The sequence below is a fragment of the Mastigoproctus giganteus genome, chromosome 14 (assembly GCF_048544385.1).
Source record: "Mastigoproctus giganteus isolate SK-2022 chromosome 14, ASM4854438v1, whole genome shotgun sequence".
Classification (NCBI taxonomy): Eukaryota; Metazoa; Arthropoda; class Arachnida; order Uropygi; family Thelyphonidae; genus Mastigoproctus; species Mastigoproctus giganteus.
Genome location: NC_143588.1, coordinates 81500709 through 81526376, shown reverse-complemented (window position 1 = coordinate 81526376; position 25668 = coordinate 81500709). Strand labels below are relative to the sequence as shown.

The 25668-nt window shown below is 37.4% G+C and overlaps 1 protein-coding gene across 1 annotated transcript in view; it reads right to left on the bottom strand.

The window, feature by feature from the left end:
* GLS (glutaminase) overlaps positions 1-25668 on the bottom strand; it is a 207017-nt gene that overhangs the window by 7495 nt on the left and 173854 nt on the right. Inside the window, exon 14 of the mRNA XM_090388434.1 lies at positions 10820-10960. Within this exon, the coding sequence (XP_090244560.1) occupies positions 10820-10960 (141 nt within the window). The remainder of the gene's footprint in view (positions 1-10819; positions 10961-25668) is intronic.

Sequence of the window (25668 nt, the reverse complement as noted above, 5' to 3'; positions counted from 1 at the left end):
GACTGGAATTTGTGGGTTGGTCACTCACACACTAGCAAGGCTTTTGTGGATTTATTGGATGATTGTTTTCTACAGCAGTATGTTCAGGAAGCAACTAGAGGGAGTAATACTCTTGATCTGATTATCAATAGCGATTCTTCATGCATCAAGAATCTGCAGATAAAGGAAGCACTAGGTGGCAGTGATCACAGTGTGCTGAAGTGGGATTTACTCAAAGAGGTAACTACCATCAAGGGCAAAGGGAAGGGTTTTTGCTTTCGTAAAGGTAACTAAGGTTGTCTGAGACAGTATTTAAATTCTATATGGTGGAACCAACTGATGATGTTACCAACAGCAAATTCAAAATGGGAAGCATTCAAAGAATTAATTTTGAAAGCTACTAGGCTTTTCATACCAACTAAGAAATATTGTTCAACATTTAGGCCCAAATGGATGTCAGACAGATGAACTAATTAGATATGTCACAGAGAAGAAAAATGCATGGGATACATATAAAATAACATGTGACACAGAAGCCTATGATAGATATAAGCTGGTCTGTAACCAAGTTACAAAGAAGATTAGGCAAGCGAAGGAAGATTACGAGAAATCTTTGGTAAAGGATGCAAAGAAAAACAGCAAAGAGTTCTTTACTTATGAAAACTCTAGAAGGGGATGAATCAGATTGGTCCACTTGATATCGATGGTTCAAATGTTGATGATCCTGCTCAGGTAGCTAACAAACTAAATGAATATTTTGCATCGACATTCACACATGAGGAGTTATTCAGGGAGGGAAATGCTAGAGGTGTATTCAACTCTGGCAGTAAGCTAAATAATCTTGTAATAACTGAGAGTAAAGTGGAGGAGAAATTGTTGAAGATAAACACAAGAAAGGCACCTGGGGTGGATGGAATCTATCCAGTTATATTAAAGGAGACGGCAAAGGAAGTAAGCAATCTCTTAGCCATAATTCTGAGAGTTTCCCCAGACTCAGGGGAGGTACCCATGGACTGGAGAAGTGCAAATGTGACCCCAATCCATAAAGGAGGATTGAAGGGAGGTAACTACAGACCTGTTAGTTTAACTTCTGTTATAGGGAAATTAATGGAGACACTGGTTAAAGAAGCATTGCAGGATCATCTAGACAAGATTTCAGTTATAGTTCGGACACAGCATGGGTTTGTTAAGGGGAAGTCTTGTCTGAATAATTTGATTGGATACTATGAGGTAGTCACAAAGGAACTGGATGCAAAGAATAACTTTGATATCATATATTTGGATCTTAGAAAAGCCTTTGATACTGTTGCACATGGAAGACTGCTGTACAAATTGGAGCAGTGTGGCATTGGAGTCAAATTGCTGCTATGGATAAAGGGATGGTTGAGTGGGAGAAGACAGAGAGTGGTAATTAATGGACACTGCTCTTTGTGGACTAATGTTATTAGTGGAGTCCCTCATGGTTCAGTATTGGGTCCATTGTTGTTTTCTGTATTTATAAATGATGTTGATGATGGTATATCAGGCTTAATGTCCAAGTTTGCATACGATATGCAGGGTTGTTAATGGCACTAATGGCAATACACATCTGATACAGGATCTAGAAAAGTTGAGCAGATGGGCTGAGAGGTGGCAAATGAAGTTTAAAATTGACATATGTAAAGTACTACATATGGGAAGCAGTAATCCCAGAGTAATGTATCAACTGTGTGGTACCACACTGACAGTGGTAGAGAATGAAAGGGACCTGGGGATAATTGTCAATGATAAACAAGAATTTTTTAGCAGGGATAAGGAAGTGATTATCTCCTTGTATAAGGCAATGGTCAGGCCACACCTTGAGTACTGCATACAGGTCTGGAGGCCTCATTTTAAGAAGTATGTAGAGCTGTTGGGCAACAAGATTAGTGAATGGAACAAAGGGTTGCTCTTACGAAGAAAGGCTTAAGTTTGTAAATTACAGTGTCTGGAGACTAGGCACCTGCGAGGTGATCTGGTTGAGGTGTATAAAGCCTGGAATGGTTTGAGCATGCTCAATGCGGATGGGATTCTTCCTCTTGCTCAGAATAATTGCTTGAGAGGGCATAAATTCAAATTGAGGAAAGACGGTTGTAGGATAGATGTGTGGAAGTTTGCCTTTAGCCAGCGTGTGGTTGATTGGTGGAACAAACTTCCATCTGTCGTTGTAGAAGTTGATAGTTTAAATAGATTCAAGGCAGAACTTGACAAACATTTGGATCAAGTGGATGGGTGAAATAAGGGGGGGGGGTTTGGCTGATTTCTATAAAAGCTTGCTTTCTTGCATCATGTGCCTTTGCTAATGCTAATGACATATGATGGAGATAAAAAGTGAATATACAGTGAATTTTACAACAGTATACAGGTGACCCCCGCTTAACACTGATAATTTGTTCTGTAAAAACAGAGCACTAAGTGAATATGCGCTAAGCGAGCACCGCATTCCCATATGTATTTGTGAGTTCCGGTCGATGCTGTAGGATATTTCCTAATCAATAATAAACGGTAGTGAAAAGATGAACAAATGTCGGTCAAAATATTTAATATTCAAATATTTGTACATATAAAATATTCTGCATTACATACGTATATAATTATGTGGTAACTACTTACGTATCAAAATTAAATTTAAAATTCCAATTAAAATCATGAATTTAATTGATCTAAATTGATTCAATTTAATTTAATTGATGAATTGAATCATGAAAAATGTGTCGATTTTGGGTTGAACTTTGGCCCTCTTCCAAATAAACTAAAAGGGGTATTAATTTTAAATCCCCCGCAGCCTTACCACCCAACAATAAAGTCAACCGATCCTTCATCACTTTGAAACCTGGCATGTTTTTTTCTTCTTTCAATATGAAACTTCTTTTAGGCATTCGTTTCCACAAAAGTCCTGCTTCATCTAAGTTAAAAACTTGTTGAGAACTATAACACATAATATCCCTCTTCAATAATTTTAACAAGTTCTTTTTTGAAAGTTTCGGCTCCTTCTGCACTTGCAGCTTCTCCCTGGATTTTAAATCTATTCAACCAGCCCATACTAGTTTTAAATGGTTCCACATTTTTTTTTTTTTTTTTTAGGTGAGTTTTCTTCAGATCATCATATTGGCTAATCTCTCTCTCTCTCTCTCTCTCTCTCTTTTTTGTTTTTTTTCTTTTAATAATATTTAACTTAACTGAATTCTGCATTGGATATTATCTTCAATAAAATTAGTTAAGTCTTTCCATTTCAATCCTAATAGCCGGCCTAGCCCTAGTTGCTTGCAGTGGAACAGGCAAGCAACTAGCAATTTTTTTCACTGCTAAAATTAATTCTTTATTTTTTTTTATAATTGTTCTTACAGTTAAACTTGCAAGTCCTAAATTATGGCACACATCCGCTTGTCTTTGACTGGAATTGATTCACTTCAAAATGTCTAATTTAATTTTCAAATTCTGTCTTTTTCTTACATTTATAGTCTTATTACTGCTCTTAGATGTTGCTTTTTCATTCTTATTGGCCATTATTAACTCTTCAAAAATGTAACTGCGTTGGTTGCATTAATTATGATACAGTGTTCAAGTAAACTGTCCGTTTCGCACAATGTCTAATACGGTACTGAGTGAACATTGTATCATAAATAATAGTTATGATACAATGTTCAAGTAAACTGTCCGTTTCGCAAGATGTCTAATACGGTACTGAGTGATGACTAGACTTCGGATAAATGCATATAACACAAATATTACAAGCAATATACTTGATCATTTTTTAAAATGTTGATCTCGGAACTACGTAACAAGTCACTGTACTGCAATTAAATTAGCGTGCGAGAAAATTTCATTGAGCGTGGGAAACGTTTTAATGCTGTTTTGCTATTCATTTTCAAGCTATCGACTCCATCAAATGAAACGACTTTGTTAAATATGCCAAAAATGCAATCTGTAAAAGAGCGTTATAGTGATCTGTAATAGCGTTATAGTCAGATACGGGTTATAATATAAGAACAGCGTTATAGCGAATCAGCGTAAAGTGAACCGCGTTATAACGGGGCCTGCTGTACTTGATCATAAATGCAGTGTGTAGACACCCAATGAGAAGGGGAAGATACAGTAATGACTTGTCCAAGTTCCTGTGGGCAAAAGGGGCCTGCTATATAGCCAAATTAATGGATTTATAGCCAACCTATACTGCAAATATTAAAACCAGGCTGAAAACCACAATACATTTGTATTTTAAAACTACTAAATTTTTGTAAACTTTCTAAGAGCATATAATTTTGATATTATTATCATCCAATATAGTGTCAAAATCAAGAATAATATTTTTAAATTTTCTTATTTTCAATTATTTTCTTGCCATTTAACCCAAACATTGAGTGGTGAATTCTGTACAACAGTGCATCTGCTTCTGTGACTTTAAAAACATATCCAGTTGAAGGTTAATTTTAAATACTCAAAGAGTAACTCTAATAGTACTATGCTATCTTCTTAAAAATACAGCAAAACAATAAGAGTTTCATAGACTGGCAAAAGCTTTTCATGGACCAAGAGTTGAGAAACACTGATGTAGAGCATATTGAGTAAATTGAAGTATGCACATCTGACATTTTTACTAGTAACACATTACCTCTATCTCTGAAGTCACCCCATGATGAAGTATCAGAGTCCAATGTTTATTTTGTATTAACTGGACATGTTAGTCATACAGCATCAGCCAATAAATTCAGAAAAAACTTCAGTGAATTTTGTGCAAATTTTTGAAATTTGAAAATTTTAGTATTCCCAAGTATGGCAAAAAGCCCCCATTTGCATCACTAAATATTTTTTTAATTGGAGAAGTACAGCCATAAAAAATTCTTTAAGGCTCAATTTTGGAATAAAAAGTTAGGCTTAATAAATAATAGTTAATATTCCATAGAGCCATCAGCTGATGGTCAGGAAGCAAGTGAGAACTGCCATAAGGTAATTAGGAAAAATATATAAAAAAAAATATTAAAAAAATATATATATTTTTTATGACAAGACTATCATTTCTAAAGATATATCTCCGATATATGTCATAATTAAGAATAATTTTTTAAAGCTTAGTTTCTCACTTTCAATTATTTCTTGCCACTTATCCCAAAACCTCAGTGACGAATTCTGTACACCAACGTGACCATTGATGCGACTATAAAAATATATCTAGTCAAAGGTTAAATACTGGTAACTTACTACAGGGAATCAAAGATTTATCTATCTCCCTACCTACTCTGTGATGAGGTTCCATTTAGTATCTGAATGTGCTAGGGGAAACAGGATGATCATAATTTTCTTTCACAATATACCTTTATTATCTTACTGCAGGACCTTACTGTAGAAATATATGGCACACTTTGCAGGATCATATTTGTTGCAAACTACCACAAATGCACATGGGTGGATGCTGCATCATTTTGATAATCCTTTATTTAATGATCCTATATAAATATTTTGATGATCCTTTCAAAGTAGTCTCCGTTTGATGAAATGCACTTTATAACGTCTTTATAACTTCTTCTGATGATTGGAAATGTTCTTCTAGCAGCTCCTTATTTAACTTTGGAAATAAAAAAAATAAAAAAATTGAAGGGTGCAATGGTCAGGTTTGTAGGGTGAATGAGGAACACATCTCATGTTAATGCTGACTAAGTACTCAATGACAGTATGAGCAATGTGAGGTCTCGCATTGTTGTGATGGAACATCTACCCACCCGAGTGCAGGTGTGGTAGTTTGCAACAAATATGATTCTGCAAAGCTTGCAGTAAAGTCCTGTAACAGTGTATGATGTGGCACAACATGATGGTAAACCATTCCTTTAATGTAAAAAAAAAAGAGATGACCATAACCTTTCCTGCAGAAGCCAAAACTTTTGCTCTTTTTTTTGGTGTTGACAATAATATAAACTTCCAAACACAGCTTAGTTCCTTACTCTATGGGTTGAAATGATGAAGACACATCTCACCTTGTACCAAACCTCACCATCTTCAGTAACCATCCACTGCAGCACATGACAAACCTCCATGCAAACTAGCTGTTGCTCAGGTGTGAGTAGTCTCGGAATCCAGTGTGTATATAAATGTGTTATATAATCATGGAGAATACTGTGCATGCTTCCTACTGATATTTTCAACATCAGAGTGTGAAGAAATTAGGTGTCAACTCAGCATTCTGATGGGTGTATATGAGAGTTTGACGAGTAGGACTGATGCCCTCAAAGGAATTAAAATAGGGAGTCAATCAAGCTCCCAACTGCCTGACTCAAATGCCAGAGCTCACTCTTGTGCATCAGACAAAACAGTGGCAATCTTCAAGGCAGAATTGTGCTGATCCTACAGGAGTCAGTTATTGTCAGTGACACTATTGTCAGGGAAATGGAAAATGTGTTGTACAAGAAGGATAGGTGGAATAGGATCAGGATATGTCTGCCAGGGGCAAAAGCAGATGACATTGTAGAGCAGACATCTTTTAAGAGCACAAAAGGTGATATTGTTGTACATATTGGCATTAATGATATCAAGAGTAGGAGATCTGAGGACTTACTTAAATAAGTACAGGGCAATGTTGGCAAAAGGTCGCAAGTCAGAATTGAATTTGAAAGTATCTGCAATTCTGCACACCCACAATAGGAGGGAGTATATGTTGAAAGCCTTGTCAATCAATTTGGCCTTGGAGAGAATGTGCAAGGCTCATGGGAAGAATTTTTCTCAGCATGGTCTGTGCTTGTTAACAGGAGACTTTTTTACATGGAAGGGATACACTTGAATAGAAGGGGTGCAAGCATATTTGCCAATGCTATCGAGGCAGTGATAAGTGGGTCGAAAAACTGCTAGCTTGGGGGTGGGGACACAGAAATAGTTTAACTAGAGCCACAGGCAGAGGTGAAAGTGATTCTTACATTGCTACTATTGGTACGTGCAACGGCCTGGAAAGTAAAGTGTCTGAGATTTCAGGCCCTGCTATGGTCATCATAGAACAAATGAATACATGAACTGTGTTAGGGTAACTAAGAGCTAGAACACATTAATGTATATTTACATGTACACTAATGCTAGGAGCAGTGTAAATAAGTTTGATGAATTTGAAGTAATGATTAAATCAACAAATGTAGACATTGTAGGAATAGAGGAGACATGGTGTCACTTAGACATAAGTGATGCTGTATTTGAATATGAGGAGTATAATGTATATAGGAAGGACAGATAGGAGAGATGTGGAGAGATTATGCTCTTAGTTAAGAAGAATATTAAATCTAAGGCAGTGCATCCAGTTGACACGGGTGACGAGGGCAATGTTGAGTCAGTTTGGTGTGATCCAAGCAATGAAAAAACAAAATTGAGAGTAGGAGTGTGTTACAGGCCTAATGGCTGTAATGAGTATACTAAACGGCTACACAGGGAAATAGAGTGGGCCAGCAAATAAGAACGCTCCATAATGAGGAATTTTAACTTTCCAGATGTTCACTTTAATTTGTGGGTTGGTCACACACACTAGAAAGATTTTGTGGATTTCTTGGATGACTGCTTTTTACAGCAGCAGCAGCATGTTAGGGAGGCAACGAGAGGAAGCAATATGCTTGATCTGGTTATGAGCAGTGATTCTTCACACATTAAGAATCTGCAGGTAAAAGACCCACTGGGTGGCAGCAATAACAGTGTACTAATGTGGAATTTAATTAAAGACAACCTACTGTCAAAGGTAAAGGAAAGGGCTTTTGCTTTCGTAAGGGTGAGTACAGAAGTCTCACACAGTTTTTAAATTGTGTGCAATGGGACAAACTGATTATGTTACCAATGGAAAATTCTAAATGGGAAGTGATCAAAGAAGCTACTAAGCTTTTCACACCAGCAAAGAAATACTGTTCAAGGCTTAGAACTAAATGGATGTCAGATGAACTATTGAGATGCATAGCAGAGAAGAAAAGTGCATGGGATGCATATAAATTACAAGATGATACAGAAGCCAATGGTATACATAAATTAGTCTGTAATAAAGTCACAAAGGAGGTTAGTCAAGCTAAGGCAGATTATGAGAAATCTATAGCAAAGAATGCAAAGAAAATCAGCAAAGACTTCTTTGCTTATATTAATAGTAGAAGCAAGAGTTGAATCACATTGGGCCACTTGATGTCAATGGGTTAACTGTTGATGACCTGCTCTGGTTGCGGACAAATTGTATAGGTATTTTGTATCTCCATTCACACATGAGGAATTCTTTAGGATAGGGGATGCCAGAAGTTTATCAAACTCTAACGAAGATTTAAATGACTTTGTGATAACTGGAGGAAAAATTGTTGAGGATGGACATAAAAAAGGCACCTGGGGTGAATGGAATCTATCCAATTATATTAGGAGAGGCAGTAAAGGAGGTAAGCAAACCTCTAACCATAATTATGAGAGCATCCTTGGATTCATGGGCAGTCCTTATGGATTAGAGATTTGCGAATATATCCCCAAATCATAAAGAGGGGATCAAAAGGCAACATGAGTAATTATAGATCTGTTAGCGTAACGTCTGTTCCAGGAAAAATAATGGAATCACTGGTTAGAGTAATGCAAGACCATTTGCATTACTTGCTTGCAATTATACTGAAATCACAGCATGGATTTGTCAAGGGGTGTCTTGTCTAACCAGTAACCAAGGAACTGGATGCAAAAATTTATTTTGTCATCATATACTTGGATTTCGGGAAGGCTTTTGATACTGTTGCACATAAAAGACTGCTGTGCAAACTGGCACAACATTGCAATAAGGCAAGTTACTGCTATGGATAAAGGATGGTTAAGTGGAAGAAGACAGTGGTTATTAATGGGCACTTCTCTTTGTGGGCTAATGTTATTTAGTAGAGTTTCACACAGTTTGGTGCTGGGCCCACTGTTGTTTTCTATATTTATTAATGATATTGATGATGGCTTAATATCTAAATTTTGCAAATGATAAAAAGGTTGGCAGGGTGGTTCATGACAGCAATGAAGGTATGCTACTGCAACAAGATCTAGAAAAAATTAGGCATATGGGGTGAGAAATAGCCATTGAAGTTTAGCATTGACAAATGCAAGGTATTGCACATGGGTAGCAGTAATATCAGAGCAACATATCAACTCTGTGGTACTACACTCAGGGTAACAGAAAATGAAAAGGATCTGAGGGTAATTGTGCATTCTGATACAAAGTTCTTGAGCAGTGCAGACAGACTGCCTGTGCAGCTCATGGAGTTTTGCCAATTATATACAGAAACTTTGCTAGCAGAGATATGGAGGTGATTATTTACCCCAGGGGCTCACATCTGGTGAGCATGGGCTTGGCAAACCCAGGGTCCTGAGCTGGATATCATCATTTTTCTCTTTCTTGCTGCTTTCTTAGTGATTCGCTTTTATTTTTCTCCCTCTCTCTCTCAGGGTAACGCAGGGAATTTTTTTTTTTTTTTTTTTTTTTTTTGGCTGGTGCAGCATAAGCCTCAGACTTCCTTGCACCATATGGCTAATAATAATAATTCCCTTGTATAAGGCCATAGTTAGGCCACATCTTGAGTGCTGTATACAGGTCTAGAGGCCTCACTTTAGTAAGGATGTAGAGTTGGTGGAACGAGTTCAGAGAAGGGCAATGAGATTGGTGAGGTAGAAAAAAGGGGTGCGCTTACCAAGAAAGGCTTCAATTCTGCAAATTGCAGCGTCTCAAGACTAGGCACCTGCGGGGAGATGTGATTGAGGTGTTTAAAGCTTTGAATGGATTGAATAAGCTGAATGTCAGTGGTATTCTACTTGCTGAGAGATGGGGGGTGCAAATTGAAGTTGAGGAAGGATGGTTGCAGGATAGATGTGTGGAAATTTGCCTTCAGCCAGTAGGTGGTTGATTGTTGGAACAGACTTCCATCTGTTTTAGTGGAAGTGGATGCGTTGAATAAATTCAAGGGAAAACTAGACAAATTCTTGGAGAGTATAGGTGAACAGGGTTTTTTTTTTTTTTTTGGTTGATGCTATATAAGCTTGCTTTCTTGCATGATTTGCCACCACCACTGCTACTAGCTCTGCCAGTTGCCTTACTGTTATATGACAATCTTCTCTCACGATTAGCATTTATGATTTTTGTGGTGACAGCAGTGATTGGAGCTCCAGGAGTGCTGATTTTTGTATCCATCTTTAAATGTTCTAAATCACCTGTGAGCTGTGCTATATGGAAGTGCAGATTCCTCATAAGTCCCCTTTTTGAATATTTCATACACTTTAGCTGAAGTTTTTTGAGATGGAACAAAATTTGAGAGCAGCTTAATCTCAAATCACATCCATTGTTATGCACGCAAAACTCAACAGGTATATATTTGACTGACAGCCAAAGCACTCGAGCACTGTGTGTGCTTGAGCCAACTACACAGTTGCTATGTGATGCAGCTTGGTTTAGTCTTAAATTCTGCAGCTCAGCTAGAAATAGGAAGCAGCATGGTTGTTCATGAAAAATTATGATCATTCTTTATTGAACAGTCCTCGTAGGTAATATGAATAGCATAGCCATCTATTTTTGGCCATTTTTGAAGCTTTAACTATGCCACATGATTACCTTATGTTTTAATTACTATATTTTTATCCACATTTTTTAAGGTAATGCAAGTTGCTGGTTAAGTATTTAGTCGACAGCTAAGAAGTATTACATCTAAAATGGCATTGGTTTAAATTTTGTCCCCACAGGACTTTTATGCTATTCCTAAACAAGTTAATGATGTTGCTATCACCAACTTGTTTATTAAATGCAGTTGATGGTAATAACATTCTTAACGTATTAAATTTAAGTGACAGTAATGCTAGTTAAATGTTTGGACTTTACCGATCCTGTGGTCTGTGATCTACTCCGCAGACTTTAAGAAGAAATTCGACACATTCCAAATGGCCTTCTGCAGCTGCTAAATGTAAAGCAGTACGGCCATCATAATCGCTTAATCCCATGTCCATTCCAGAGAGATAATTCCTAATTTGTAAATAAAAAATAAGATTAAGCAAATTAGTAAAAGAAATTTGATGAATGTAAATATTTAAAATTTTAATTTTAAATTTATTATTAAATAATTAATTTAAAATTTTTAAATATTTGATCAATTTAAATATTTAATCAAACTTTGATTAGATCAAGTTTGAAATCTTAATTTAGATATGCAAACCTTAAGCTTAGGCTTCAAACTTTGCCCAAACTTAACAGAGCTGATGTCTAGGATTTCAGGCTCAATTCAATGTCTCAAATGACATAAAAAAATCAAAAAAAAAAAAAAAAAATAAATAAATAAATAAATAAAATAAAAAAAAAAGGAATTGCTTAAATGTCAGAAAAACATGAATTAATACCAATATATTTACAAATTATTGCATATATATTTCTCAAAAATACACATTGTTTGCTCACCTTTTAAAACCAAAAAATTTGTTAATCTTCTTTGTTGTAGTTGTGGGGGTTTAATGATGCATAAGCTGCTTTGGCTATAATGTGCCTATTCATTCATTATATAAAGAAATCAGATATTTTTGTACAGTCAGAAAAATCTGTAATCAAAAAAGATTAAAAACTATAGTTTTCTTGAATTGAAAAATTCGGAAAGATTTGCTTTGTCACCAATCAAATTCTCTAGTATTAATGGTTTGTGAAGATTAACCAGTGACAGCAGGATTGAAGTTCCGTTTTGTTTATGGTAGGGGAAGTCAATGAGAATATGTTTAACAGTCAGATTTAAAGAACAATGTGAACATAGTGGTGGATCATTTCCTGTGAGTAAATGAAGGTGGGTCAGATGGGTATGACTTATTCTTGCCTGTGAAAGGACTACTACTTCTCATCTTGATATATGGACACTGGAGCGCCAAATTTTCGGATAATGTTTAAATTGAAAGAATTTATTATTAGTTTGAGAGTGCCATAGTTCTGTCCATTTTGATAGGAATGCAGCATTTAGAATTGGTGCATAGTCTGATTCTGAAGCAGGGATATTTGTTAAATCTAAGGTCGTTGGATTTTTTGCAGCTTTATCGGCTAGTTCATTGGCCAAAATATCAGAATGTGCCAGAATCCAACAGAAGTGACCAATTGATGCTGTACTTCAATTTGCAGTAATAAGTCTCCAATTTCATCAAGAACAAGATGAACCTTGTCTGAGGGATTACATAATTCCATGATTGAGCTGAGGGAATCAGTGTAAATAACAGATTTTAAAGACCAGTCAGAACAAAGATTTTCTAAAGCTAGTTTAACTGCATATAATTCAGCTGAGAATATACTGAATTCAGATGGAAAGGATTCTGAAATAGTGGTATTCAGAAATACTGCAGCTGCTCCAACTTTTGAATTAGATTTAGAGCCATCTGTATAAATTGGAAAATGAAGTTGTCTAACATTTGATGTTTGCAAAATATTCTTTCCCCATTGACAGAGGTAAGTGTCACAGGTCGGAATAGGAGAAGGAACCCATGGTGGTTGAGTGCAGGTTACTACCTGTTGTACGGAATGGGTGGAAACATTCCAAACCTGCATCAGTTCAAAAAGGCGAAGACCAGCTGGTTTTACTATGCTAGGTTTATTTCTGTAGAGGATTTCTAATGGTGGATTAAATAGGTATGGCTGAATGGGATGCGAGGCACAACTTTTTATCTTGACAGCATACTTCAGTAACAGTGTTTTCCTTCTTAATATTAATGGGGGCTCATGAGCATCAATGTAGAGGCTGTGTGCTGGCAATGTTCTGAATGCGCCAAGTGCAATCCTCAAAACAATGTGTTGAATTAGATCAAGCCAGTGTAATGCACTCATTCTAGCAGAATCATAGACAGGAGCGCCATAATCAAGACGAGATCTGATTAATGCCTTGTATAACCATAGCAGGGAGGTACAATCTGCACCCCACGTTTGAGCATATAAAGCTCTGGGTATGTTTAGCTTTTTCGGATAGGAAATACGTACCATTTTAATATGATCTAAGAAATTTAATTTTTTATCGAAGATTAATCCTAGATATCTAATGTTATTAGTGACTGGATGGAGATATTATAGATATAAAGTTCAGGGTTCGGATGAAGCTTGCATTGTCTACAAAAATGGATAGCTACTGTTTTGTGCAGTGAGAATCGATAGCCGTTAAGGCTGGTCCATTGCTATATTTTATTAAGTGATATCTGAAGTTGTCATTCAATAGATCTCATATTTTGGGAATGGCAGGAGATGGAAAGGTCATCTGCATAAAGGCAAGTCTCTACTGTACTTGGAATCTGTTTAGTGATAGAATCTATTCTAAGAGCAAAAAGAGTGGCAAAAAGCTGAAGCTGCTGAGATTTCAGCAAAAAGTGTTACCCAAAGCATTAGCTATATCTAGGGGATTAGATATATCTTGCCCATTCCAGGAGAGTATTGGAGAAGGTATGGTAGGAAACTTACCAGAAAGCTGTCTAATTTTTTTCCATATTATTTTGGGATCAGTGTTTCTGTTGATGCTTGATGCAAAACGGGTCGAGGATTCTTTTGGCTTGCTTTCGTATGAAATCTGATTTTGCCCTTAATTTCTTAAAATTGATAAGATTTGCTGTGGTTGGAATTTGCCGAAATAAATTCCAAGCTTTATTTTTTTATTTCTTTGCTTTTGTGCAGTCTTTATTCCACCAGTAATTATAATGCTTTCAGCTCGAGGGACTTGATAATGGTATTGAGTCTTTTGCCACTTTTAGGAGATGCGCCGTGATGTAATCTGTCACATTATCAATAGGATGGAGATGGATTGTTTCCTCATCAAGACAGATTTGCCTAGTTTGCATAGACAAATTTCCATTTATTGCATGGTTGATTTGAAGGAGTCTGTGCTATCGAAAATTTGCATATGATTGGGAATGGTCACTGCCCATGGGATCATTTATAATGTACCACTCTATGGTCAGGACCAGTATTGGAGAACAAATTGAGAGATCTATTGCTGAGGTATGTCCAGTTGGGAGCTGTACGTGCATGGGTGCACCAGTATTCAGTATGATGAGGTTTTGGACTTCCAGAGAGCTTTCAATCAGTCGACCCCGTCTATCTAATTTAGGATCACCCCATAAGGGGTGGTGCCATTAAAATCCCATAATATACAGAGAGGTGGAGGTATCTGTATGATGAGATCTCCAAGATCTTTTAAAAAGTAAGTATGGTTTGGCGGTAAGTAGACTGAGACAAGTGTTATGGTAATATGGAAAGTTATATGAACAGCAACAGCTTCTAATTCAGTTTGAAGTGGAATATGTTTAGCTGGGATCTTTGAATTTACTAGGATTGCCACACCACCATGGGCAGCATTAGTTGTGTTTCAACCTCTTTGATAAAGGCAATAGTTCTTTATTGAAGGAGAAATATGTGAGTTTAGGTAAGTTTCCTGTAAACAAAGGGCAACTGGAGAATATCGGTTAATTAGGTATTGAATATCGTCAGTGTTTCAACGAAAGCCTCTGTAATTCTATTGTAAGATGCTGTGGTTCATTTAGATTTAGCTGAGGATGATTCATCTGACGGTTTTTTGTTTGAGGAGCATTTTTTTCAGTTTTTTTTTGGAAAGGTGAGGTGTCTGGTATCCATAGTGTCATTTGCATGAAGTTTTAGTATGGGTTCCTTATGATCTGAATGTACATCTACTTCTATACTATTGGTGGATGATTCAGGTTTTTGTTACCTTTAGTAGTTTTTAATTTTTCTTTGTCATGCAGGACGGTCCGACTATCATTTGGGCTGCTGATTGGAGTATTGGTCGCTTCACTGGTTCTTGTTTGATGTGTGTCTTTACTAGAGTTTGATAATGTACTTTTAACCCAGTTAGCTAGAGATGTGCTGGGAGGTACTGATACATTTGTTTGAGCTGCTGTTGAATGAAAACTTTGAGCACGAGATTCATATGAATGACTGGGCATGGTCAACATAACCTGTCTCAGGGTATGTGACTTTGTGCTCTATTTTATATTTTTGGATTTTCTTTCCTGTTTTCCACATTTCACAAGATTTGGAAAAGGCTGGGTGACTTTCTTTGCAGTTGGGGCAAACGGCACTTGAGGCTGAACAGACTGCTTGTGTATGCTCCTCGGAACCACAAATAGGACAAATGGCATCACCTCTACATGCTTGTTGGGAGTGTCCATATTTTTGGGAATTAAAACAATGAATGGGATTAGGGATATAAGGCTGAATTCGGCAGTTTAAATAGCTAGCTTTTACTGAGTATGGCAAATCTGGGGTGCTGAAAGTTAAATTTATGGATCGAGTTGGAACAAGATTTCCATCTTTTTTGGTCATTATATATTTTGCACTAATTACCTTTTGATTCCTCAGTTCCTGCACTAATTCCTCTTCAGATACTGTAATCAGGTCTCACTCGGTGATGACACCTTTGGATGAATTTAACATATTGTGGGGAGTGATAGATACTGGCAGCCCAGCAAATGTTGTTGTTTTGAGCAACCACTCTGAATGTTTTGAGGTAGCTGTTTCAATCAGAAGGTCTCCGGATTGCAGTTGTTTAACCATTTTTGGTGTTCCAGCAATAGATTCCAAATATCTTTTGGACAACAAATGGTAATAACTTTCCGACAGGCTGGTTGGAGAGAGAGTATCACCAGGAAGTTTGACATCTCGTTGCACTACACTTCTGGCCTTGAGTGTAAAGGCTCTAGAGGTGGATAGTTGTTTATGTCCATGGTTACTCCTTTTAGCCCTGGAGGATAACTTTTCCCCCAGGTTACTGGCCCCGCCACGAAGAAGCAGGAGCAGTGCCACAAGAAGGTCAAGCAGTAAGATAAGTTAGATGGTTAGTAAAAAAAGTAATATATGTAATGAAAAAGAAAGGTGAATTTCCTTTCTGTTCTTACTTGTAACTTTCCAAGTGTAGAACTGAATTATAAATGAACTGCTAATAGAGAACAATAACTTAAAATGAACTTTTATTGCTGAGAAAGATCGCTATATAATCGCACTTTGAATGCTTTTGACCTCGAATTCGCTTGGCACCCGGGGCCTCAATCTTCTTTGTTAGATGAAAATAGTTCGTGGAGTAGGTTGGACGTTACGTTTTTGGGGTTTACATAGAGTTTTCAAAAATCCATATAAGGCATTGTTTACAGAGAAACAAATTAGCAGGACAGTACCAAACAGGCAGTGCACTTAACATAATCAAATCCTCCAACATACACACAACTTCAATGAACAATGTCACATCGTCACTTATGCCTGTGGTTTTTTTTTTTTTTTTTTTATGTAAAACCCCAAACACGAGAAGTATTAGAACCTATAATACTTAGTACCATGCTTGGGTTGGAGATTGAGAAGACGAAAGAAGATATTTGTTGACACTGGACTTGAACTTCTGTAGACTGTAATTTTCAGTAAATACGTATGAAGGGAAACGGCAGTTGAATGAATAAACAAGAAATATGAAAAGTTGGTTCTGTGAGTTTGAAGTTCGACAGTAAACGGATGTTGGATGGTGGCTGCATGAGTTTGGACTGTTTTGAAAGAGAGAGTGGGAATTATAGAAGCCAATGCAGAAGAACAGTGCCCATGGAAGTATCTGTAGAAGAGGCATGCAGCAGAAACAGTACATCTGAGACAGCAAGTGGAGAGAGACTGTTGGAGATGAATCATTAATTAACCTAACTGCCCTCTTCTGAATGGAATCAAGAAGCCTGAGAGAGGTTTTGGGGGCACCACCCCAGATGTGGGAACAATATTCCATGGTAGGGCAGATTTGCGATTTATTCAGAGTGAGCAGCTGTTTGGAAGAAAAGTAATGCTGAGAGCAAAAGAGAAAACCAAGTTTTTTAGATGTAGAGGAAGCAATATTTATAATGTGCTTGTGCCAAGAGAGATTAGAAGTCAGGGTAATCCCCAAAAGAGATATATCATTTTTCCTAGAAATTGGAGTGTCACTAAATATAAGCATAGGAGCAGAAGAATCCTTTTTGCGAGATATAAGACAAGACTGAGTTTTACAAGGGTTGAAATCAACTAAGTTTTCCTTGTCCAACTGGAGAATTACCTGAAGATCAGCATTTAAGGAATTGGTAACAGATTTTCAAGAAGTTGAAGCTGATTGAGCAGGGCAACGTTTCTCAAAATGGAAAGTGGAATGCAATGTGCTATCATCGACAAAACTATGGATAGGATTTCCCGTCAATTGAAGAAGGTCATTAATATACAAGAGGAAAAGAGTGGGGGAAAGAACTGAACCTTGGGGAACACCGGCATTAGTGGAGAAGTTAGAAGACAGAGAGCCATCTACCATCACCCTCAGTGAGCGATCAGAGAGAAAACTGGATAACCAATAGTGGTAGTAGTAGTGGCATGTGATGCAAGAAAGCAAGTGATGTGCTTATGCAGCATCAGCCAAAAAAAATAAAAAAATCACACCATTCCCTCCAAATGCCTGTCCAGTTCCTCAAATTTATTTAACCTATCAACTTCCACAACGACAGATGATTTGTTTGTTGTTGTTTGTTATTTGGTTTTTAGGAGCAATTAGCAACTAAGGCCATATTGCTCCAGGGATATGCGGTGGTCATTCCCTGACCTTTCCGCATCCTCCGTATTTGGTGGTCATGGGCTCGAACCGCGGTCTAATCAAGAAGCGTGACGACAGATGGAAGTTTGTTCCAGCAATTAACCACCCGCTGGCTAAAGGCAAATTTCTGCACATCTATTCTATATCTGTCTTTTCTTAATTTGAATTTATACCCCCTTAGGTTCGTAATCAGAACAAGTGGAAGGATCCCATCAGAATTCAGCATGCTCAACCCATTCAAGGCCTTATACACCTCAATCAGATCACTGCACAGGTGCCTAGTCTCCAGCTACTGCAATTTGCAGAACTTAAGCCTCTCTTGGTAAGAGGATCCCTTCATTCCGCTCACCAATCTTGTTGCCCTTCTCTGTACACTATCAAGCAAATCTACATCCTTCCTAAAATGACGCCTCCAGACCCGTACGCAGTACTCAAGGTGTGGCCTGACCATTGCCTTATACAGAGGGACAATCACCTTCTTTTCCTTGCTAGCAAAATTCCTATATATCATTGATAAAATCCCATGACCTGCCCTGGCAGCCTGTCTGCATTGCTCAGAAAACTTCATATCTGACTGCACAATTACTACCAGGTCTTTTTCATTTTCTACCACCTTTAGTGTAGTACCACACAGTTGGTACATTTCTCTCGGGTTACTTCTACCCATATGCAGTACTTTGCATTTGTCAAGGTTAAACTTCAGTTGCCACTTCTTAGCCCATCTGCCCAAATTATCTAGATCCTGTTGCAGTAGCACACTGCCATTACTGTTATTAACAACCTTGCCAACCTTTGTATTATCTGCAAACTTCGACACTAAGCCTGATATACCTTCATCAATATCATTGATAAATACACAAAATAACAATGGACCCAACACCGAATCCTGAGGGACTCCACTAATAACATTAGTTCACGAAGAGCAGCACCCATTGATTACCACCCTCTGTCTTCTCCCACTCAACCAACCTTTTATCCATCGTAGCAACTTACTCTTAATACCATTCTGCTCTAATTTGTACAATAGTATTCCATGCGCAACAGTGTCAAAAGCTTTCCTGAAATACAAATATATGATATCAAAATTATTTTTTGCATCCAGTTCCTTTGTAACCACATCATAATATCCTATCAAATTTGTCAGACAAAACTTTCCCTTAACAAACCCATGCTGTCTGAATTATTGCTGCAGTCTTGTCTAGATGATCCTGCAATGCATCTTTAAACAGTGACTCCATTATTTTACCCTGAACAGAAGTTAAACTAACTGGTTTGTAATTACTCGTGTGACCCTTCGATCCCCCCCCCCCTTTGTGAATTGGGGATACATTTGCACATCACCAGTCTGTGGGGACCTCCCCTGAGTCCAAGGATGCTCTCATAATTATGGCTAAGGGTTTGCTTAGTTGCTTTGCCGCCTCCTTTAATATAACTGGATAGATCCCATCCACCCCAGGTGCATTTCTTATGTTTAACTTCAACAATTTCTCCTCCACTTTGCTCTCAGTTATTACAAAATCATTAAGCACCCTACTACAATTTGATAACCTTCTGCCATTTTCAAACCTTAACTCCTCATGTGTGAATGTAGATGCAAAATACTCATTCAGTTTGTTTGCTATCTGAGCAGGATCATCAACAGTCAAACCGTTGATATTAAGTGGACCAATCAGATTCATCCCCTTCCTTTTAGAGTTTACTTAAGTAAAGAAATCCTTGTTGTTTTTCTTAGCATCCTTTGCCAAAGATTTCTCGTAAACTGCCTTCGCCTGCTTAATTTTGTGACCTGATTAGAGACTAGCTCATATCTACCATAGGCTTCTGAGTCACTCGATAATTTATATGCATCCCATGCATTTTTCTTCTCTGTCACGAGTCTCATTAGTTCATTTGATAACCATTTAGGCCTAAACCTTGAACAATATTTCTTAATAGGTATAAAACTTTTAGTAGCTTCCACGATTAATTCCTTGAATGCTTCCCACTTAGAATTTACTGTTGGTAACATCGTCAGTTGATCCCACTGTACTCACCTTTACGGAAGCAAAAACCCTTTCCTTTACCCTTGATGGTAATTATATCTTTAAGAAAATCCCATATCAGTACACTGTGATCACTGCCACCTAGTGGTTCCTTTATCTGCAAATTCTTAATACACAAATGATAACTGCTGATAACCAGATCAAGAGTATTATCCTCTCTGTTTGCCTCTCGAACATGCGGCTGCAGAAAACAATCATCCAATAAATCTACAAAAGTCTTACTAGTGTGTGAGTGACCAACCCACAAGTTCCAGTCAATATCTGGGAAGTTAAAATCCCCCATTATAAGACATTCTGATTTACTAGCCCACTACAACTGTTCATTGCACTCATTTGAGTCATTAGGCCTATAACACGCTCCTACTCTTATTTTTGCTTTCGCAGTACTTATGTCACACCAAACTGACTCAACAGTGCACCGTTCATCTATGTCAACTGGATGCACTTCTTTTGATTTTATGTTTTTCTTAATTAACAGCATGACACCTCCTCCCTTCCTATCCTGTTTATCCTTTCTGTACACATTTTACTCCCCAAATTCCAATTCTGCATTCCTAATATCAGTGTGACACCACATATCTGATAACCCAACAATATCTGGTTTTGATGTCTTGACCAACACTTCAAATTCATCAAATTTATTTACTTTACTTCTAGCACTGGAATATATGCAAGCATACGTGCACCTATTCCTATTCCTAGTTACCCTGACACATCCCATATACCCACTTGTTTCACAATGACTGTCATCAGTCCCTGAAACCCCTAGCACCCCTCACTCCAGGTCCCTACTTATTCTAATAGAAGTTGTGCAAGAATCACCTTCACCTCTGCCTGCGGCTACTGTTAAACTACTAGTCCTTGTATCCCCCCAAGTTAGCAGTTTTCCAACCCACCTAACACTGCCTCGATAGCATCAGCAAATATTCTTGCACCCTTTCTATTTAAGTGTATCCCATCCCTGTAGAAGCAGTCTCTCCTGTTAACAAGTACAGACCAGGCTGAAAAAAATTCTACCCCTTGAGCCTTGCACATTCCCTCCAGGTCTGAATTGATTGACAAGGCTCTCATCATGTACTCCCTCCTATTGTCTCAGCAGAATTGCAGACACTTTCAAATTTAACCCCGACTCACGACTTTTTTGCAACATTGACCTGTACTTGTTAAGTAAATCTGCAGATCTCCTACTCTTAATGGCATTGGGGCCAACGTGTACAACAATATCACCTTTTGTGCCCTTAAAAGATGATATATGCTTTTCAATATCATCAACTTTTGCCCCTGGCAGACATACCCTTTTTCTTTTTACACTATTCTTTTTACACAATATATTCCCCGTCTCCCTGACAATAGAGTCACCAACAATAACTAGTTCCTTTGGGACCAGTGCATTGTGCCTTGGAGATTGCCGCTGTGTTGCGTGCCCAGGAGTGAGCTCTGGCATTGAGTTGGGCAACTGAGAGCTTGAGGGGCCCCTCATATTAATTTATTTGAGGGCATCTGCCTTACACCTCAAGCTCTCATAGATGCCCAGTAGAATGCTGAGTTGATGCCTAATTTCTAGACACTTTCTGCACCTAGCACAAACAAAGACATCCTCATAAAATAAAAAACTTTAAAACTAAAAAATTATAAAAACCAGTTGGCAAACGATAAGATGGAAGCTTATTGATGATTGTTGATCAGACGGAAGGTTTCTAGGTAGTTTAAGAGTTGGTGGTCAATTGATTTCTCCATTACTTTAGAAAGAGTAGAAGTAATTGCAATGGGACGATAATTGGATGGGAGGGCTTTGTCACCCTTTTTAGGAACTGGCTGGATATGAGCAAATTTCCAAGCAGAAGGAAAAAGACCTTTGGAATAAGAAAGTGAAAAAAGCGGCAAAGAATAGGAGTAAGTTCAGGAGCACAGGTTTTGAGAACAAGTGGAGAAATACCATCGGGACCTGGAGGCTTTCTTAGCATCAAGATTCCTCAAAATCCTTTTGACGGAAGACCACAGGAGGCATTGACTGGAACGTGTTGGGAATGGTGGGAAGTGTGGCATTGAAAGGAGCCTGTTGGGAATGGTGGGAGGTGTTTTACCAAGATCATTAATACATGAGTTGGAAGAAAAATGGGTTGCTAGCAGGTCAGCATTATCCTTGGCTGAAGTGACAACAGAACCATCTGGTTTGGACAGAGGTGGGAGCAGAGATGGACAAAAGTTGCTGCCAATAGCTTTGGCAAGAGACCAGAATGCTCGACTACCATTAGAGCAAGAAGCAAGTTTTCTACTCTTAGCCTGTTCAAATTCTAGTTTGGACTGATTAATAACTGCTTTACAATTGTTGCGACCTTTTGTGTACGCAGAAAATGAAACTGAAGAATTAGAAACAAGCCAATTACAATAAGCAACATTCTTCTCTTGAACAGGCTAAGGCAACATATGGTATATAAGGTATCATGGTTATCTGGTGTGACTAGAAAACGGAAACCAGTTGGAGTTGTGAACATTAAAATCACCAAGGAAAATTACCTCACTGTTAGGAAAGTTGGACTGGAGAAAGTCAAGTTGCAAAGAGAGAAAGTCAAAGAGCTCCAAGTGATTAGTGGAGTTGGGAGAATGGTAGAGACAAAAGATGAATTTGACACAATGAGGTAGAGAGATTTTAAGCCAGAGAAAGTCAAAGAGAGGAGATTCCAAATTGCTAAGTCTCTGACAGGGAATATCAGAATGGACATATGCACAAGCACCACCTTTGAGGCAAAAGAAATCATACAGTGAATAATTTGGGCATCTGAGATGAGCAGTAGTTCAATCGACCAATAACTGAGATTCTATCAGAAAAAGTACATGGGGTTTGACAGACTGCAAGTGGAAATGGACATCGTTGAGATTAGAATTGAGACCACGTATATTTGTGAAATGAATTAGGAAGTGTTTGGGAGGTTTAGATCTTTTCGCAGATAAGCTTGCTCTATTAGTTTGACAATTCATGGTGTATTCAATAGTGAGAAAAAGTGTGTGGGACATGCTGTATGAAGTAATGAAATTTTTGAATATGGCATACACATGGTAAGAATATACCCAGATCCTTGACATAACGTGGCCTCGACAATGCTCTCTGCATATACACTACTCAGACTCACTCCAGTCATTATCTGGCAGAGTAGAGGTAGCAAGATTATACACTAGCTGATCCATAAACCTCCTAGAGAGTTACCAATAGGTTCGGTCCAGTGTACTAACTAGTGGCCGGCTTGCGAACACCATTTTAGAGCTGTACCCTCAAAATATAAGGAATATTGGATCTCGCCATGATGTTCATCATAACCTCAAAAGTCATCAATCATACTCATGATGGAAGAGATAGAGAAGGGTTGACCGGAACTTAGCTCTAGAGACTAAACATGGGTTCCACCACTTCAAGTCTCCAATAAGCAAAGTGGTGGTATTGCACCGGTTGATGAGAGTCATCTACCACCTAGTACTGCCTGGTAACATAGAGGGGCGGCATTCCTCCTTGTGGTGTGGGCGCCACACTTACCCCTGCTTACGTTGGTTCACACTTGGGAGGTCACCCACCATGTACTTGTGCATGGAGGTTATACCCAGGATTACTAACAGTCCCAACATCGTGAAGGTGCAAGCAGAGGATTTGGCTGTCACAGACCGTCCGGACTTCGCCGAAATTGGGTCCACTTGACTTGAGTGTCACCCAAATATCAGTTCCATCAGCGTTTTAGACTCCCATGTAGCAAGTACAGCTTGTCTGGCATATCTGAGATGGTGGGTGTTTTTTTTTTTTTTTTTTTTTGCGGAGACTGTATAAGCTTGCTTTCTTACATCATTTGTCACTGCTAATGCGAAAAGGAAGTAAACTTATACAGTGAATATATAACTAATCATGAATTTTTGAGGCTAAGGGTTGACTCATACAGTGAATATTTAGTAGAACCTTAGAGATGATGGCATTGCAGCTAGCAATATGGTTACTTGTCACAGATGGCCTATATATATACTGAATAGAATAATAAGAAAGTGGAAACAATGAAGAAAAATGGATAATGCAGAAAAATGGATGAAAGAGGTAGTCTAATGCAGTCAAAGACAGAAAATGCTAAACTCATGCAAAGCATGAACAATAAAGTAAAAAAAATAAGTATAATAAGAGTTAAATAATTACAAAATTGACAAAATAAGGATGTTGCCACACAACTTACAAAACCGGCCTCTCGGGTGTCAACATCCTTATTTTGTCAATTTTGTAATTATTTATTTCTTATACATTTTTTTTGTTACCTTCTATCACTTCTATCACCTTCTATCACTCTCTACCTCCCTCAATTTTTTTTTCTCACTTTTATATATACACACACACACCATCAGGATTAGATTTTATCCTCCAGAGCTCTGGAAAGTCTTGTATCATGGTTATCAACCTTTTACCTTTTGCTCAATCTAAACAGAAACAACTTGCTATAAGGAAACAGAAACAAATGGGAAAATTCTGCAAAAGACTACTAGAACCGCACATCTATCAAATCTATTGCTGTGGAAGTATACGACATCTACTTCCACAGCAACAGACCTAACCATGTACTCCATCTCTACTCCCCATTTTTACACAGAAAGTCAATGAAAGCCTACTAAGCAGTGATCACTTCCTAGTGATAACTACCTTGATTAATTCGATTGCACCCCACCTGAAACCCCAGAAGATCCCTCAATGGAAAATCAAAAAGGCAAACAGATAAATACAGAATAGTCGCTATATCAAACCTAAAGAGTTAATTATGAAACAATAGACAGAGCACTAACATGCTATAGAGAAACTGCAACGTGCAGTAGAAAAAATTATTCCCAAAACTTTCGTACATTTTCCACTCCACCCAAAATACTGGTGGGATACGTAATGCATTAGTACCATAGCAATAAAAGGACACAATAGAGAAAGGAACAGAATTTTTTGGGGGGGGGGGGGTTCTCCATAAAAAATTACCATTTTTTTTTGTAAAAAAATAAGAGAAGTTTACCTCAATATGATATGTAAAACACTTCCATATGATACTCTCCAGAAATTAAGACGAAAACAATTAAAAAATCGAAAATCTTATATTACAGTAAGAGATAATTAAAACTCAATTGAACACAATTAAAAATTAAGTAAAAAATTAATTTAACAAAAAAATTTACTGGAAGGAAGGAAAATCGCTTTGCAAATTTTTTCATTAAATTAATTTTTAATTGTGTTCAAATTGATTTTTAATTATTTCTTACTGTAATGTAAGATTTTCAATTTTTTAATTTTTTCATTTTAATTTCTGGAGAGTATCATATGGAAGTGTTCTACGTATCATATTGAGGTAAACTTCTCTTATTCTTTTACAAAGATTGATATCGAAGTAGAATGTATTGAGCATTATAGCTCTCATTCATACTATAACAAATTATCTTATTTTTTATTTTTACACAAGGGTCAGACAGAAAGCGAGATATATCAACTACAGAATAAAAAACTTCATGGATCCAGTTTGCTTTGAAAATGAAGAGAATAACATTCTGATAACAACAATGAAGAGACACACTCAGAGAGCAACAGTAAAGAGAATAACAATCTGGAATAAAATTTTCAAAATAAAGGGAAATTACTGTATCAAAATTTTCCATCTCCATTTCTATAAAGGAGAAGAAACAGTATCTGAACCTTTAGATACAGTACGCACCTTAGAAGAAATGTTTGTTTGCTAAAGTATGCTTTCCAAATTTCCAGAGATGTAACAAAGAGCTGAAAACTACAAATTAAGCTTCATCTCCAAGGGATGAGGAACCACAAAAACAACCATTTACAATAAAATGAATTAAAACACAATTTTTTTATTGAAAATATCTTTCCCTGAAACATAAAATCATGCAATATTTTTAACCTTCAAAACCAGGTAAATGCTACCACAACAGATATCTGACATACAAAGCTTTAACAAGCTGTCTGTATACAATCTTAGAAAAGTTGATCAATGAGCAGATTAATATGGTATCTTGAAAAGAATAATACCATACACATACAATTCAGGTTAAGACAGATCCACATTAGACTGCTGAGT